The following is an 18391-nucleotide window of genomic DNA, read 5'->3' as shown; positions in this document are numbered from 1 at the left end:
CACAAAGTTTGGAATTGTTTGATTTTATTGTATGTGTGCTTTTCAATGTGCCTACGGATGTTTTTGATGCTACGCGTTGCTTTTGTTAGCACCTTATACGTAACCCCGTTGTACTAACCTTTCGCGTTGACACATGCCCTGTTAAACAAAAAAGACACGAGGAAGAGCTATGAATAATCTATGTACTTTATGTTTGTTGTTAACCCCCCCCCCCCCTATGTAATGCCCATCACGGGCCCTTAGGGTACTAAAATAAATAAAAAGAAATAAATAAAAATACGCCTCACCCCGGCACTAAGCTGATCTAAAAGATAGCAAACTACCCTTGTTGAAAAGTTTGATTAGAATTGAGGTAAGACAACATTTTATAGTGAAAAGAAAGATCACGGGTCTTAAAAGTAGCAATGCTGGTGCTCAAACCGAGGGAATTCAGTTCACAACCAGTAAACCGGTGATTCTACCCTTAGGCTACTGAGGCTGAGCAGCGTAGTCGTTTTAGCAGTTATTCGAAAGAAAAGAAAGAGTGCTCCAGGTGAACCAGTAGATGGCGCTGGGAGTGTGCAGGAAGTGCAGGGCTTGTGCCTATCCGGGAACGGAATGGCGCCGCTGCGGGTACCGGTTGACGACTCTTTTCAAGACGTGACGTTGGGCCGTCGAAACGTTGGGGAAAAAAGGGGAAAAATTAATGTTTACAAAACAAAAGCAACCTAAATAGAAACGGAAACAACCCTGCCCCAGCTAGGCTATAGCAGGTTAATGCCGATTAGAAAAATAAAATAACACCAAGCCGAGGCTCCAAAAATGTTAATGCCAATTACAAAAATAAAAGAACATGAAGTCGAGGCTCCAAAACCTTTTGCTTTTCTTCCAAAAGGTTTTGCAGCCTCGGCTTCGTGGTCTTTTATTTTTCTAATCGGCGTTAACCTGCAATAGCCTAGCTGGTGCAGGGTTGTTCCCGTTTCTATATAGGTTGTTTTTGTTTTTGTAGGGAACATTGATCCCCCCCCCCCCCCCACCCCGTTTTTTTTTCCCCGGCGTATGCCTCGTTGCGCCATATCTGTACTGCAGGGAGACCTTTGCGGAAACGGGCTATAAACATGGATATACGGGAGGCTTCGCCAATTGTTTCCGTTCGCACATTCGCGAAATTAGGCGACGTAGAATAATAGTTAAATTTCGGGCTAAAAATACCTCGGGAGGAGAACTCTCCAATGTCTGGTTTGAATGCTGAAACACAGCATTACATACACGTAAGTTCGAGCGCACTCATGCGCTGCCAACGCTTAGTCAAACCATGTTCATTATATTACAGCTGACGTACAAGCCACAGCACACGCAAAGAATTGTTTGCTAAAAAAACATCATCTAAAGAAATTCGTGGACGAACAAGGACGGGATTGAAACGCGGCAGCCATTGTGAGGATTCCTCGGCGCGCTATGACCAAGCGGACGGACGCAACACGACCGATGTCGCCCCTCGGAGAAGAATGGAGGCCGGCCGAGCTTCTGGAGCCGCACCGCGTGGCGCAAGCCGCAAAGAATGAGGAGGAACAGCGCGATGTCCGTACATAGATCACGCCGAAATCACCGTGCTCCCCGGACGCATTACGCGCGCGCGCTCGCTGCCCGACCACAGTTCTGCACGATGTGGCTTTGCGCGGAGCCAGCCTGCGTTCACTCAACGCCTTCCAGATAAGACAAGGCGCGAGCATCGCCTTATCGCCCCGATTTTCGCGATGGAGAGATTAAAAAGCTTGGCGTTACTGGCGTAACTCACTGCTCGTTCCTTATCGTGTCAGGAGAACGGGAAACCTGTTATCGCTGCTTGGTGTGTGAGAACTGCTTGGAGGCTTTTTTGCATAGAAAACGTTGGCTGGTTGCGCGGGCGGCTGCTGCTTCTGCTGCTCTCACTGGGCCTTCTGGGCGAGACGACAGATGTGATCAAAGCGTCTTCTCTCCCCAATTCCCTTTTCTGATGGAGCCTGCATGAAGGATAAGAAGAACGGGCGAGAGGCGGACAACGGGGGAAGTTGGAGAAGGAGGGGGACGTTGTTGGTGCTGTGACGCGGTGGTTTATGGCTAAGTAATGATAATACAAAACCACTGCGGTGAAAGAAAAAACTCGGGCAAAAAGACGTCTCCAACATGCCCGGCTAAACCGATGACAACGAAACGCGTCGCATTGGGATTGTTCCGCGATAGTGGTCGTTGTTTTTGTTTTTTTCGGAGAGGAAATGCCATTCTGTCCGGTGGCCATAGCTGACTCCAGTAATGTTTTTTACCCGTTAGCTTAATGCTTCTCTGTTGAAGATTCGCTTCGCCGGTGTATGTACGAAGCTTGCCAATGAAGGGCACATGTCATCGGAATATGAGTACGCGTGTGTTTTAAGCCGTCGGTATCTGTCGGCGGCGGCTTTTGTCGGCAGCCAGACATGAGCATTTCTAGACAACGTAGATCTGTAAAATATAAAAAATAAGGAAGTATAGAGTCGTCGCTGCTGCCGCAGCCTCGTGTAGAGGACACAGCCACTGTGAAGTCACTAACTGGTCTTTTACTGTGCTCTCCAGAATCTGTGATGCTCAGTGAGTATTTGATTGTGTTTAATCTGGTTTTATGTTCGTGGCTCGATTTTGATTATCTAGGTATATTAGTCATTGTTACGCCGCCATACGGACCCTGCAGAAGTACTCAACGAAAAGGAAAATATGACATTTAGAAAACAACAACAACAACAACAACAACAACAACAACAACAACAACAACAACAACAACAACAACAACAACAACAACAACAACAATAATAATAATAATAACAATCAATCAATCAATCAATCAATCAATCAATCAATCAATCAATCATGTTTATTTACGTGCCCAGGAACAGCCAGAGGCCTGAGTGCTGGCGCACGGGTAGTTACATGAAAACAAAATACAAGAAACATATAGCAAGAAACAAACAAGCGACAAGACACACAAATTGAAGTAGTGAAAATGACAAATAAAGCACAGGCGGAGCCTGGGTACAGGTAAAAAATAAAAAAAGAAGATGCCTATGTTGCTCTGCCTGTCGTAAAGGCCACACGACAGGCAGAGCAACAAAGTTTGACAGTAATACAACAAAAACAACGGAGTGTAGAGACAAATGATAATACGAAAAAATGACAGTAAACAGTTTCAAAAATAGGCAACTATCAGTTCGATAGACACAACCGCAGAGAAACCAAATTCCAGAAAAAAAAGAGCGACAGACATATCATAGGTGTTTAACATACTGTATTCAACAGCGCTGTACGGTAAATTGTAAAGGATTTCTGAAAGATGTCAAGGCGTTCAAAGAAGCGGTTGTAACAATTCTGTATTCTGCGCACAGGAGAATGATTGGAGTTGATAATAATAATAATAATAATAATAATCAATCAATCAATCAATCAATCAATCAACCTTTATTTTCGGTGCCCAGGAACAACCCTAGGGTCTTGGTACTGGTACACCATACAAAAAAAAAACACTACAATTAAGACAAGACAACATACACAAACTATATGTATGACATAAACAATAAAGTAAAAATAGTTACAGAAATCTTAGAAAGCAAAAAGGAAAAAAAAAAGAACAGACAGTCAAAAAAGAAAAGGCAGGCTTAGTGTTGCAAGCCATGCCACTCGGCCAGCAAAACGTTCAGTAGATGTGAAAAATAGGAACTATACAAGCAAATATTGAATCAACATGACATAGAGTATACGTATATAGCCAAGGTTTTCTAACAACATATTAGGAAGTTCCAAAAAAAAAGGGGGAAAAGCTTCAGCATTACCAACACTGACACTAAAAACGTACAAATATTCAAGCAACACAAAACAAGAAAAAGTGAAAAGCAAGCAAGAACAGTTTGCACATAATACATAGGGTACATAAATTTGGAATGACATAAAGGACTTAAGCTACAACAGTTTTCAACTCATTAGAGAACAAAGTAAAGGAGCTCTGGAATATATCAAGCCGAACGGAATATTCATTATATGCACATTGTATTCGGCAGATGGACGAGCGTCGGCTATTTAAAGCAACTGGTCTGAAAGCTGGAAATTTTCTGAAAAGTTTATTTGGCAAATTGACATTGATAAGTGTAACCAAATCGTCACACAAAATATTACCATGAAGAAGTTTATAGAGAAAGATAATATCAGCTCGCATTCGTCGACACCGAAGGGAAGGAATGCTTTTCAGAAGAGACATGATGCCGTTTGCGTCGTCTTGCACATGACGGAAGCGGTGCTTAAAGATAGAAAGGAACTTACTTTGAACCCTTTCGATACGGTCACTATTGGACTTGCAAGTTCCATTCCAGACAACAGACCCGTATTCAAGAATAATAATAATAATAATAATAATAATAATAATAATAATAATAATAATAATAATAATAATAATAATAATAATAATAATAATAATAATAATAATAATAATAATAATAATAATAATAATAATAATAATAATATAATGGCAATGATGATGACTAATGTCGATGATGATCGTGATAATTATGATAATTATCGTGTAAGTAAGCGCGAAAGGAACAAGGACGAACGAAGTGAACGGGACACGGCGCTTGTCCTTGTTCGTTTCAAGCTTATACTTACACGATGAATGACCAACTCGCCCAAGAAACCACTCTTATGATAATTATGTTTATGGTAGCATACTTATTGTTCTCCCAGGGAAAAAATAGTTCTGACGTCACTGTGCTTAGATGAATAAATGTAATAATAATGCATGTTCGATCAGCACAGCTAAAAGTCATACTCAAATTGCGGGGACATATGACAGTTTAGGGAGAAATGTGACAATTTTTGCTCACTGAAGTTTCTCGCACCGCAGTGCTGTTCAACGGCGCTGCAGCTCATTGATGACTATGATGGTTTAACGCGCCGACGCTGCACAGGCGATAAGGCGCGCCGTAGTGGAGGGCTCCGGATTATATTTGACCACCTGGGGATCTTTAACGTGCACCGAAATCTCGAACAAAAGGGCGTTTTTGCTTTTCGCCTAAATCAGGAAAGCGGCGCACCGCCGCGGCCGGGGGTGCTGCAGCTCCGCGCTTGGTTATAAAGAGTGCCGTCCGACGCCATTAGGATTTTTAAAACTAGGCTGGGACGGGACAGAACGTCTGCCATATTGGGGCAGACGTTCCATCTTAGCACCGTGATACGAAGGGCGGTGGCGTTAGAGTGTGGCTCGTGGTAGCTTATTTTTAAATACCTTTAGTTGCAATTATTATTTCGTTGGCTTAGGTTAGTTTTCACTGATTGAAATGATTTCTTTCTGTTCTTTAGGTTAGGTTAGGTTACGTTACGTTAGGGAGAGCGAAGTAGTGCCAGCGCGGCACTTTCTTTCGGAACGCCGCACGACGTCACTTTAGTGGACTGCTTATAGTACCGGTGGACTTCGCTCTAGATACAGCGTTATTGCAAATCTTGGCAGCTTCTGTAAACCGGGTCTACCGTATAAGGTGAATGCAGGACGCGTGAGGCGTGTAAACGAAGAGAATCTCAAGGAATACTACTTCCTTATGGCGGAGAATGCGGGTGAGCCTGTTTCAGAGGTTTCGTTCCTTTATTAGGGCCGGATCGTCGTTTGTGGAAATGGGAGGGAACAGCGTCCTTTTCTCGGCGGCCTCGAGATGCAATTAAAAGCTGTGCAATTCGGACCCAGTTACCAGTATTGCGACTGGCAGTTGTAAATAGCCTTGTGACAAGAAGGCAGTTTAATTTCGCGAAAAAGGAATATTGTTTAGCAGCCAAAATACAGGATGATATCAGTAACTGCAAGTTAATGCGGGGCGAACGAATTGTGTGAAACGCACAAACAGCAGCGACCATAGCAGGCAATTAGGTTTGAAACAAAGAGGCGATATCGTGCAGGCTGAAGGAATGGGTTTGAAGCTGAAGAACTTGTGCAGGTGTCGCTTGCCAGTCCGATTGATTTGGAACCATCGAACATTAAGGTAATCAGCTGTGAACGCAGCCTAATGCCTGGCGACTGCTGTTCGCCCTTATTTGGTAAAAAACCTCCGGCCTACAGGACACTTCACACGGAAACTCTGATGGCGGCAAAAAAGCGAAAACACCCGTGTGTTGGAGATTCCGGCGCAAGTTAAGCATCCCCAGCCCTTACGCGCGCCTCAGCGTCGGAGTAGCGTCGCCGCGTTATACCTAAAAAAAAAAAAAAAAAGGAAGTTCAAACGGAGGAAGGAGTTTGGCATCCGCTTTCGGCGCACGGGATAACTAATCTTGCAGCTCTGTGCAGTGCTGACGTACCATCCAATCGAATAGTCACGCGATACTGTTGATAAAAATTGGTCGATCTCTGTCTGCAGAGGGGTAAACGCGCACTTGAATTGGTGGTTGCACCTTTCGTCATACCGTTATTGCCCATCTATTTTCCTTCTATACGGACAGATTGATTGATTGTGGGGTTTAACGCGCCGACGCAACGCAGACGATGAGGCGCGCCGTAGTGGAGGGCTCCGGATTAATTTTGACCACCTGGGGATCTTTATCGTGCGCCGAAATCTCGTACACACGGGCGTTTTTGCTTTTCGCCTCCATCAGAAAAGCGGCCGCCGCGGCCGGGAATCGAACCCGCGACCTCGTGCTCAGCAGCGCAACGCCTTAGCCACTGAGTCTATACGGACAGACCCCATTTCTTCCGACATAATAAGTTTATCAAGCACTGTATATATAGTGATTCACACCCTGTATAATTAATGCGAACGGCTGACCGTCCAGGTAACCCGCCGCCGTGGCTCAGCGGCTGAGGCGTTGCACTGCTGAGCACGAGGTCGCGGGTTCGATTCCCGGTCACGGCGGCCGCTTTTCTGATGGAGACGAAAAGTAAAAAAACTCCCACCTCCCCTCGCGGGAACCCCTGTGTAGATGCGACGCATAGGCGAAGCGGCGAAGGGACCGCGTTTTATAGCGCGCATAACGTTGAGGGGACTGCGTAAGCCGGTGCCAGTCGATGACGACGTTGGCGTACTTGTAAAGCGGCGTGGACTGTAGGTGTTTGAGCCAAGCGTGGATGTTGCTTCGCCGGGGAACGGCACACCGGTTATATGCGCAGCGCGCCCGAAGGAGAGGAAACCGCGGATGAGAGAGTACTGCACATGCGCCGGCCCCAGCGCGTCTGCCGCGGCTATGACGCAACACAATCCAATACAATCCACTTTAATCCAAGCCAAGCCAAGCCAAGCCAAGCCAAGCCAAGCCAAGCCAAGCCAATCCAATCCAATCCAATCCAATCGAAGCCAATCTAATGCCCCTCGCGAGAGAGTGTTCGCTATCGGAGAGGAGAGGTGGTGAGCGGCGGAGAGCGCAGCTGGCGCGGCGGGGAGAATGGGGGAGGGGTGGACAACGACGACGACGACGACGACGCCGGAGGGACAAGGCGAGTGAATCAGATGCTCTGCATCTAAAACGCCCGTGTGTACGAGATTTCGGCGCCCGTTAAAGATTCCCAGGTGGTCAAAATTAATTCGGAGCCCTCCACTACGGCGCGCCTCGTCGCCTGCGTTGCGTGGGTGCGTTAAACCTTACAATCAATCAATGACAGTCCACGTAAAATGTTTTGAACTCTTTTGGTCAGACACGCCAACTGCGCAGCAAGCGGGCGGGAAATTCGCGCCAACGAAGGCAGAGCGCTTATCAGCACTTACCCGAATCATCTATTGTCTGTGCAGGAAACGAGGCGGATCGAACGCACGTGTTCAAACAGATAAGGAACAATACGGGTCCATTATTTGCCTAATGAATCTCCGTGCTTTCTCGTCGCTTAAGGAGAACAAATGGGCTGACCCCGACGCGTGCAAGCTTTCTTGTTTGCGGTTGCTTGCGAGATAATGAAGGCGACACAAAGGGCCCCAGTTGTACCAAGGGCCGATGCAGCTTGGCGCAGTTCACAACACGCACTGCATGGGACAAAGGCGCGGGTAATGATCACCTAGAGTAATTAAAGCGTTCTCGGGATGGCACTGGTTTCGGGGGCCGTGCAAGAAGCCTTGGGTTCAATGTACCCTCGCTCGGGTAAAATTCATGATGGAGTTGACACTGAACATTTGTACAAGCTTTGGCACCCCTACAGGTCCGAAATTCATTAGAAGGCCTTGCGCCTAACAGCCGAAGGCATGAGACATGCTAATTTAGACTGCACTATTTGTGTTGCGGCAATTACCTTAGGAACACATGTTTGGTATTAAATCTGCGGAGATTCCCTGCACTGTCCGTTCGTCTCCATTCGTCTTGTTTAGTATAGCGGTCTTTACAATCTCGATGGATTTGGGATGTGATGTCTGAAAAATTTATCGTGTTGCGTTGTGGTGTGCTTAAAGGAGTACTGACACGAAAGTTTCATGTTACGTTTTTTTCGCTGCTATGGGTGCATATATAAGCCCACTAATCATAAAATGGCACATTGGACGGTCGATCGCAGCGTAAACGATCATTTACGGCGTAGTTTATTAGTGTCAGTTTCGGTTTCGACAGAATGAACGCCGAGCGGCCACCATGAGGGTCGGTGAACGTGACGTCACCATTCTTGTCGCAACGCTACCGGTCTGGACGCGCGCGCGAGCGAGCGTACGCACTCGCCCAGACCGGCTGAGGTCTTCCCCACTTTTAAATGCAGAGCATTTCTTAGCCTCGCCTGTTCCTGCGTCGGACGGTGTCAACAGTTTCGCGTCCGCAGCAGGTGTGCCTCTCCTTCCCTCCTCTCTCTCAACAGCAGCTGGCGCGCGCATGCGTCGTAGTCAGCCCGTTCGCTCCGTCGCGGTCTCGGCGTAACAGGTGCGTGATAGCAGCGCGGTGGGTCGTGGAAGGGCGCGCGCTGCTTGCGCATGCGCGCTCTCCTCCCCCCCCCCCCCCCCCCCCCCCGTACTGCTCTCCCTCTACTGCGCGCGCTGCAAATATAGCGGCTAGCGGTCGCTCGTGTTTCAGTCACTGCGTTGCTCCTTCCTTCCTTGGTTGACGCTCGTGCCCACGTTTACTCGTGTCTGCTACTCCAGCATCACGGAAGAAGCGATGGAAGCAACACTGCCTTCAATCAGTACTGAGGCCCCAATGCTCTGCATTTACTCGTGTTCCCCTCGCGGGAAGGCGCGGGAATTTTTTTATCTTGCTCCGTGGTCTTCACCATCCCCGCACGCCCGGGCAGCATGACATATGTCTCAAAACCATGACGTGTACACACGGTGTAGAAGCGCGCGCCAACCGCAGCCACCGCGTCGGCTACGTTACGGGTGCCCCGACGTCGGCAGTTTGGGGCAAAGAGCAGATGATGTCATGCTGGCCCGCTCTGGGCTTTCTCGTGCGGGCAGAGATTAAAATGGATTTAAAACATCTTGTACTGAACGACGACTGTTGAAACTTGCTGGGTGATATCTCCTGCTAAAAAGGAAGCATTTTACAGTTATCTCAGCTTTGAAATTTCGTGTCACAACTCCTTTAAACTTCTCTAGAATGTTGTCGTAGCTACTACTGGGTAATCCGAGGTAAATGAAACTGCCTAAAACTAGGGCATGACCAACAAAAAATACAAAAGCAGTACCGACGAAGTTATTCCGTAAGTTTTACTTGGTGCTACTTTTTTTAGAGCAGTTCCTTGACTGGGATAGTCCTGTCTCCTTTTCTTTTACGATGTTTCCATAAGTGCTTCTGAAGTATCCTATTTTTACCTGCCCTCGCAGAGTGAGAAGTGATTCGTACAATTTTGTAGTGTTTTTTTCCCCTGTATCCGGCCCCAAAAAGCTGGAAAGTATTTCTCTAAAGGAGGTCTCCTCGCAATAATCTTTCTTTTTTTTGTTTTTTGCAGCGACGATATAACCGCCGCCACTCACTGCTACCTGCATGCCTCTCCCACAGCGGTAGAAAGAACCAACAAGCCGTCAACGAACAGCCCGCCTAACGTCTCTAAGGCGGGCGCAAACGGTGTTCGAAATAACTGAAACCAACGCGAACAGAATCCCTCTGCTCGAGCATACCGACTTCGTGGCAAGCTGTTTCCCGCGGCACCGGTTGTGAAAAGGGGCTCAGCTCGGGATTATCGGCGCTGTTCCGATCGGCGATTGCATGCGCCGAGATGACTGCGCGGGAGCAGTTGGCTCCGCGCCCTATTCGACTTAATTACACGCCTGTCGATGACAAAAGAGAACGAAAAAGGGGACTCAGCTCCTTTAAATCCCTGCAGCACTTTCCTTCCGGGCTTGCGAACTCTTTCGCTCATTTTTCGCCACGAAGTTGTTCAGCGCTGCCCGGGTTCGTCTCTGCATTCATTTAACGCCGGCCCCGTTAGGATCGCTAAGGAAGCTTGTACAGAAAGCCCGCCTGAGCCATGGGGAGCCGAAAAGAAAGCGGGTAGTCGAGGCGCGCTTGATTAAAACGCTTGAGGGCCCACCAGTTTGGCAGCGGCGTTCCAGGTAGAGACTCCAGCGATGACGCCACTACGGACTCCTCGCAACAGAAGAGTGTAATAGGACTCTGGATAATTTATTGCAGGACGTCGACTACCACGCGGATCTTTTTTTTTTTCTCTTCCCGTAATAGCTTCACTGTTTGAGACGTCTTTTTTATGCTTGGGGTAAAAGAGTAAGCAGAGAATCCTGGTTTTGTATGAAGCGAGAGTTGAGAGGAAATTGAAAATTGAAGGCCTTTTTTTATTTTTACGACAGAGGTGTTAGCCGTGCGAGAGACACCAAGAGGTGTGGCGGGCCCATTGGGTTCCTTGCATAATTACTGATAATAGAGAAATATGAAAAACAAGGTGAATTAAATCGTTTAAGGAAGCTGCGTACGAGCGATTCTTATACAGTCACGCGTTTTAACTAATGAGGAAAAGGATTAATAATTGCTCTTCCCACGCATTGAGCCTAGCTGCAATTATACGGCTGTCGCTGCCGAATACTTTTTCCCTTGTACGTAAGAGCGACTGCTAATTTCTTCTGAAAAAAGCCTTTGAGTAGAGGAGAAATGAGTTTTCTACGATGGCGGGGATGTTTATCAAGAAGAATTGAAGGTAAAATACGCCTAAATAAAATGTTCGTTGAAATCATGGAAAAGCCCTCAAACGTGCAGCGTGCGATTGTTGTTAGAAGCTAGAGTTCAGAGTATTATACACAGGAAGAAAAAAAAACATTCAGTGGCAAGGACCTAGTTTCTGATTTGTAGAAGCAAAACACAAAGACTTTGAGGCTTTATGGCAAATTACATTACAAGGCAATTTTTTTGGAGAAGTTAAATGTTGAGACTCTGTGACAATTCACTTAACTCCAACCAAACTTGTAGTAGAAAGACGAATAATTATCTTATTCAATTGTTCAACTGTAAATACTTACCATCTAAAAAAATTGGCCGCGTATCGCCTCCTTTCGTTGCAAATGTCGACGCAAGACGATAGACGACTGGCGCCCTTGGCAAGTAAATGCATCCCTAGTCTTTTCCGCTCACCACTCATGCTGTTCCTCTCCCGTCTCGGTCCACCCTAAATAACGCGCTAGAGGTTGGCTCAGTCAATTTAAATTTACCTCCACTGCTCCTAGTCGGGTGCTTCGATGTCAGCGCTTCTGTACGGTGGCGACGCGCGTGATTGGAGGCAGCCGACTACAACGTCTATAGAACCACGTTGCCCTACTCCACGAGCGTTTCAAGCGGAACGTGGAACCTATCTAGTGGAACTTTTCGTTGCTTTTGCCATTTGATTTTTTAGGATTCCGCCAGGTAGCGCGGGCAACATCGGGTGACAGTTTTCTGCAGTTGATGTATTTTATTCGCTATCGCAAAAAGCCAGCATCCGTAAATTTTTTTTATAAGGTAGCACTGCAAATATCACTCATGTATTGATTTCCGGCCTTATATTTGCGTAATATCTTGTTCTTGTTCAACAATGTTGACAAGTATGAACATTAACACCGGACTTAGACGTTTAGATTTAGCTGGGGATATATAAGACTATTGCGCAGATAAAGTTTCGCTTTGGCCGCTGGCTGAATCGAGTGACAGACGCACAGACTGTCCAAAATTTTCACGTTCAAGTAGCCCAAGGAAGGTTATCGTCTTTAAAACACAACAAGCAACCTATGTCCGTCTTTCACCTCCTCGGAACAGCTTGTCTCTGACGCTTATTTAGCTTATCTAGGCGTCCACGTTCGTACGGTTGTTCTATTGTTTGCTTAACACGTAGCATGTGGTCTTCGCATAGAGAGTAATAAATTGGCGGACTCCTGCTAGACATCTCCCACCACCTGTCAGTGACATCACTCCGGTAGGCCAGACAGTCAGCAGGCACTCCCCTGCGCTACTTTATTGGCTCTTGCCTCGAAACCACGTCCGGGATCCAGACAGTGTATAACGAGACGGACTGCCTGCTTAGAAACGGGAACCACGCACTGACGGAATGTTCAACGGAATGTTCATTTCCCGGCTGGGATCTCGGGCGAGCGCGTTCAGCTTGAGACCCCACCGCCAGAAAATTCTTGACTACTACTTAATTTAAGAACGTTTCACATCACTAGAATCGATACGAATTTTGCGTTCCTAAAAAAAGGGGCTGGTCATTACTCCCATTGTAATCAGTCCGGTCTTGAAGGCGGGTTCTGAGACGACGCGACACTCTTGAGACAATGCTCGTAGCATCGTTACAGAGTGTCGATCATGCTCCCGTGCAACAAGCAAGGGATCCATGAGCATATATAGTCCACGGCAAAGCTCCAAAATTATTCGGGCGACAAACGAAACGACCGTATGCAAGTGTTTTCAGTGGAGCGATTCCGGCAGCGACCTGGGGATCGCACTCTATGCCTTCACGTTGATGGGGCACATCGAGTGCATTAGTTCGAAGGATGCATATTCCATCATTGCAACTCCATAGGGAAGCGGTGTTACGGGAATCAGTTCCAAGTTCTCCTCCTGCCTCCACAGCTTCCGTTACTCGTTCGCCAGGTGGAGGCCGTACAGACTTATTGCGGGAGTCTCGTACGAGTGCGGCGCAGAATCAGACCACGCATCCAACGTGTACGGGTTGTCGCTGAAAAAGTTCTTGAAGCGAGAGCACGGCCACTTGTATTCGTACGAATCTGCGTGATCCCGGGTTGTCAGTTGCGCAGGAATCGAACGCTATAAGGGTCGTTAGAGTTTGGGAAGCCTAGAAACGTCAGACACGGTGCCCCAGCGGCACGACGGAAGATGACTGAGGCGTGCCTGAGATGCGAGTACGGCTAGAAAAAAGAATCGGCCCCAAGCGCTGTGGGAGCCCCAGCAGGAACAACAGCCGCATTTCGTTATTTTAAGTGTCTGTTAAACACCCTATAAACCTTCTTTTATTAGAAAAAACTGGTTATTGTGACATTTTTATGTTTTGTGTATCAGGTTCTGGAAAAGTTTCTATTCAACTCACACATCGCGAAAGAAACAAAGTTTAGAAAATCTTAAGACGAGCTTGCTTATACACAAAATGCATTCGTATAATTTTCCGCGCCTTGTATTTGTTTATACATCGAAATCTGCTTGTGTATGCGAGCTCCTTTCTTGATGTCCATGGGGGAGAAAAATGGGCACCAGAGTGGTTTCATGGAAGTACGAAAAATAACCCTAAAATGTTTCCTATTTTGAAGGCACTACTAAGAACGCATAATACAGGGACAGACAAATACACGAACACATTTACCCACGCGCACAGTCACAAGCACGAGCACGCACACTACAGGATTTTCTCGCCTGCAAGGGTGTCTGTATGGGTGCGAGTTAATTAGCGAGTAATTCCTTCAAGCCAAAAACAATAATCTGAGGTAAATTATGCCCGTGATCTCCCCTCGTGTTTCGATTTGCGGCAATTGGACTACGTAACAAGTAGAGGCTCGAAAATTGTTTACCCAAAATCGCACGCCCTATGCGCCAGTGTTCTCTAAATGCTTCAAAAACGACAAAAAACACACACACACAAGCTCGCATAAATTAACCCAGAGCCCTGCCGGAATTTATTCTAGCGAAAACGAAAAGGCAGCAGTATAAAAACACCGAGGAGAGCAATAATAAAGAGAAAAGCAACGACTTTTGCTCCTAAAGAAGCGGCTGGTGCTCGCTCCATTCACACTGAGAACGAGAAACTGGTTTGAACTTGCGCTGTAGAAGCTCTCCAAAGTCCCGCAGCGAGCAAGGATTGGTGCAACCATCTACGGCTAACTCGGAAACAGATTCGCCGGCTTTGTACAAAACCCTCACGTACAGGTCGGGGGAAACTGTGGAAGTTAACGGAGAGACCTCCATCAGCACTGCCGCACCGTACGGTGGCCTCCGTTGGAGGGTCTTATTTAAGCCCAGCAAGAGTCCCGCGATGTTGATGTCGTGGTAGGCCATTAACGTGAGCTTTGGCACGGCGTCAGAATTATGACTACCCCGCATTAGCGACGGCTGCGGACTATCGGGATGCATTATCTTCGTCACCACGTCACTGATCAAAGCTCCAGCCATGTGATCCATCTGTGATCGGGACAAGCCCTCGAGGACCCCATGAAGGGCCCACTCCAGTTCACGCCAGTATCTCGCCGCCCACGTTGGCACGGAGAGGTTGTATTCGCGAGCCACGAACATAGCGTCCAAGATCTGAGTTACGGCGATAAACTTCTGCGACGGCGACTCTGCTGTGATGTTAGACATTCGGGCCACAAACCTCAAGACCGTGCCGAGGGTTCTAAAGTGGGATGGTTCCGACGGCGTTTCTCCGGCTGCGTAGAGCGGCTCCTCCATGGCGAGGAGGGATTTCATGGCTTCGCGCAAGCTAGGAATGCAGATGGTCGCGTACTTGTCCGTGCCTTCGGGAAGCCGCGTGATGGGAATCGGCTGCCAGTTCTGGTCGGGCTTCCAGAGCTTCTGGTCTCTGTTGGAAGGATAGAGGCCGTACAGCGCCAAAGCAGCGCTCTCGTAGCAGCGTGGCGCGGGACTGGAGCGGGCGTACACTTCGTGCGGGTCGTCGGTGAGGAAGCGGGAGTAGCGGGATCGAAGCCACCTGCCGAGGGCGTAAGCGTTGGCGCGTCCCCGTGTCGTCAGCCGCCCAATACCGAGAGGCCATCGATGGTTTCGGTTAGGGTCGCCTGGGAACGTGGTCAGCGGCGCTCGGTCTGCATGGCGGAAGATGACAGCGACGTGCCTCAACTCCGTTTGTGGCTGTACGTCGGAACTGGCCAGTAGTGCCGCTGGCAGCAGCAGCAGCGGGAGAAACGGCATGTCGTTGGATAGGTTAGGGGCACGAAACGTCGACGAAAAACTCTTCTCAGTAGGCCGGCTGAGAAAATGGTTGGTCGTTTCTTTCTCTTAGGACGATGGCGATGATAGTGGTGGCACCAGCGAAAACGAAACCAGCTGCGGATGAGTCACGAGGCCTCGAGAAGGTAACTATGTGGACGTGGATGGTGACTAAAGCTCAATAATCGAAAGTCACAGCAATGGTCAAGTTCCTAGTTGTATTATCGATTACTTCAAGCCACACCACTTCACAGCAGTTCATTCCCGGCAGGATGGGTTATTTCACGGGTATTTGAAGAAACGTTCGGATAAACTGCTGCAGAATTAAAACCTTCTACTTGCTGCTATTCCTCATTAGCCTTAGCACTGGTAGCGCTATTTCTTTTTCTTCCGTGCGAGCTTGAAGAGACTCACGTGCGGCTTCGAACGAAACTTTTCACTCCAAATCGGCAACTTACTCGTGCTTGAGTGATGATGATGATACCCTCGATGAAGATGCCAAGAGAATCATCAAAACGAATGCCACAGGATCGTAATGTTTCTTAGAAGCACCAGAAATCTCAACTCCTCATAGAGAACTGTTCCCAACGAGTTTCCCGCCTTTTCAAACACTCTCCGCCATAATATACTCGAACATTTTGCGGGGCTCTAGATATCGTCTCTGAAAGCTGTTTCACGTGGATAGCATCTACAGCACCGACTAACATGCACGTTCTATACACGACTGCTTGGCGCGCAGAAACTGGTCTGTATCAGCACAACGTGAATACATCGTGTTCTTTTCTTTCTCGTTACCTTCAGCTCACTGCGGCGTCTCTGATAACTTCCCGTTATCTATGTGCCCGCTTTAGGTTTTCCCAAGATAAACATCATCCAAGTGTTTACCGCTGAGTTTTTGAAACCCGCGAAAGGTGCGCTGACTAACTGGTAATTCCGCTACGCTGGTGCAAGGGGAGCAAAGGTTATTTTTGAACTACTCAGCATGAGCTAGTGCTAGCGGTTAAACAAACAAAAAAAAACAATCTCGAAAAACGAGCGCAGCTAGCTAAAGTAGTTTTTCTTTAAGCACGCCCAAGTGTACAATTTGCACCTCCCCTATCGTTCCTAAAAGTAAGCCTTTAAGAGCGAAGTCTTCAACTTAGCTAAAGCGAAACGTAACTTATATGCAAAAAGTTGCGGGGCGAAGTTAAAGCCAGGGGGTTGGATCCGTTTGGTTAGATTTTCTTCCACTGTCTATGAATCAAGAAGTAAGGAACGCAGCGATTTGCACGTGAAATAAATGGCGTTTTTAGCAGCACCAACAAAATAAACAAGCGGAGGAGAGAATGGGAGGAAGAACACAGAACTAGACAGATTCAAAGCTCCGGCAAAATATACGAATGACTCCGATAGGGAGCGAGGATAATTCGGCATTAGTCTCAGGCGCGGATATTTGCCAGCATCGGCACATATTCTAAAGATCGCCTCGCGGCGCCATTTCTGCAGGTTTCCGTCCCTCTTTTCCTTCGCCCGGGAAGCGAGGGAAAACGATTACCATCGTGCGGGAAAGGCCCGGCAGTGCCCGCGCACGCATTTCCGGAAGGGAAAAGAAGAGCTTCCTTCTTCGGCGTGATGCTGGCGGAGTTATTTTGCTTGCGGCGGGCCCCGCATGCCACGGATAATTGCGCGCGTGCCGAATCGATACGATACGGCGACTCGGCACAGCCGGCCGTGTCGGATCAGAGGAATGATTCGACAAACATACGACGCGTCAATAACGGAAGGCTACAAGAGGGGAAAAAATGAAAGCTGCCTCGGAACAAAGAGAGAGAGAGAGAGAGAGAGAGAGAGAGAGAGAGAGAGAGAGAGAGAGAGAGAGAGAGAGAGAGAGAGAGAGAGAGAGAGAGAGAGAGAGAGAGAGAGAGAGAGAGAGAGAGAACTCTACTGGGAGAGGCTGGTGATCAACAAAAAAAAACTATTACAGCGCGCGCTTCTGACTTGATCGGCTTGTTCACGGAGCCTTGAGCTGTTGCGAGCCCGAAGGATGAGAAGTAAAACACGCACGGGCCGCGCTGAAGGCGCCGGCTAGCCCTTCTAACAAAAGGCGTAGGAGAGAAGAAAGTAAAAAAAAAGAAAAAAAACTCTTTGCTATGCCTCGAGCATTATTCGAACGGAGATGAGAACTCTTGATCGGCCCCGGTTTCATCACCCCGTCCCGTGCGCTTAAGTTGCGTATAGTTACGAAGCTTTTCGCGGCACAGCATTTTATCGTAGGCTTTGTGCCCGGCTAGCTTTTAGCGCATATGAGGCCGCTTTTCGGAGTAAAGATGTGGCGCTATGCGGCACGGGGAAGGAAGTTGGAGGGGTTAGAGCAGGTTACAGCAGGTGGGCATGGTTAGTGCCGGCCCCGCGGTGCTAATAGGAAGCGTAGAAAAATCGATTACTTTGCCTGAGGAAAAAGGGGATGCAAATGAGACCATTGCCAATTTTCCCGTGTTTTCAACGCCTTTAAGATGGGGTGTCCAGAAAATGTGCGGCAGGCAGGAACCTGATGGGTCCTCTAATCGGGACAAGGGTGTGGTTACTATAGTTTTCAATGGCGTATCTTGAGCCGCGGCAGATATCAGCTGCAGGCAGCTTTGGGGAGAAAAGACAGCTCAGAGCGAAAAAGGGTTCGATGGTGCTGGAAGGACAAAAATAGTTAAGAAATTAGGAGAACAATTAAATAACAGAAAGCCGGGAATAGTTAAGAAAGAGGAGACAAGAAGTATTTTCGAAGAAATGGTTTTCAAAAGGAATCAATTTATTTTGCAAACATAAGAGCTAGAACAATAACAGCAAATTTGAACTATATGTACCCCAGGCGGTGGGGTGGAAATGGCAAATTTGCGATGTTCCCTCCGCCCACATCTCCTGGCATTCCCCTTATACACCATAACAGCACAAGACACCAAAAGACCCAACGAAAACACGGGCCCTCCCACCAAGCATATGCAACGGGAAGGAAAAAGGTCAAACCACCAAGTCATGGCCGCAAAGATCATGGCTAAGAGCAAGGTCAAGGAACTCAAGTTGGCAAAAGCACGGCCACAAGGACGAACTCCAGGAACCAACCAAGTCCTACAAT

The 18391-nt window shown here is 47.7% G+C and overlaps 1 protein-coding gene across 1 annotated transcript; it reads right to left on the bottom strand.

The window, feature by feature from the left end:
• Positions 1-13993: 13993 nt before the first annotated feature.
• Positions 13994-16030, bottom strand: LOC144178705 (testicular acid phosphatase homolog). The gene has a single exon (XM_077706726.1). The coding sequence runs from the start codon at positions 15265-15267 to the stop codon at positions 14104-14106; it is 1164 nt and encodes a 387-aa protein (XP_077562852.1). The 5' UTR covers positions 15268-16030; the 3' UTR covers positions 13994-14103.
• Between the last annotated feature and the right edge of the window lie 2361 nt (positions 16031-18391).

This window comes from Haemaphysalis longicornis, unplaced genomic scaffold (assembly GCF_048455015.1).
Source record: "Haemaphysalis longicornis isolate Haplotype H1 unplaced genomic scaffold, Haemaphysalis longicornis Haplotype H1 scaffold_4, whole genome shotgun sequence".
NCBI classification, from domain to species: Eukaryota; Metazoa; Arthropoda; class Arachnida; order Ixodida; family Ixodidae; genus Haemaphysalis; species Haemaphysalis longicornis.
The sequence above is the reverse complement of the archived record's forward strand: the minus strand, read 5'-3'. Positions and strand labels throughout refer to the sequence as shown.

Bases quoted from the DNA above. Each gene is read 5' to 3' on its own strand.
- LOC144178705 (XM_077706726.1), bottom strand. From the start codon at position 15,267: ATGCCGTTTCTCCCGCTGCTGCTGCTGCCAGCGGCACTACTGGCCAGT.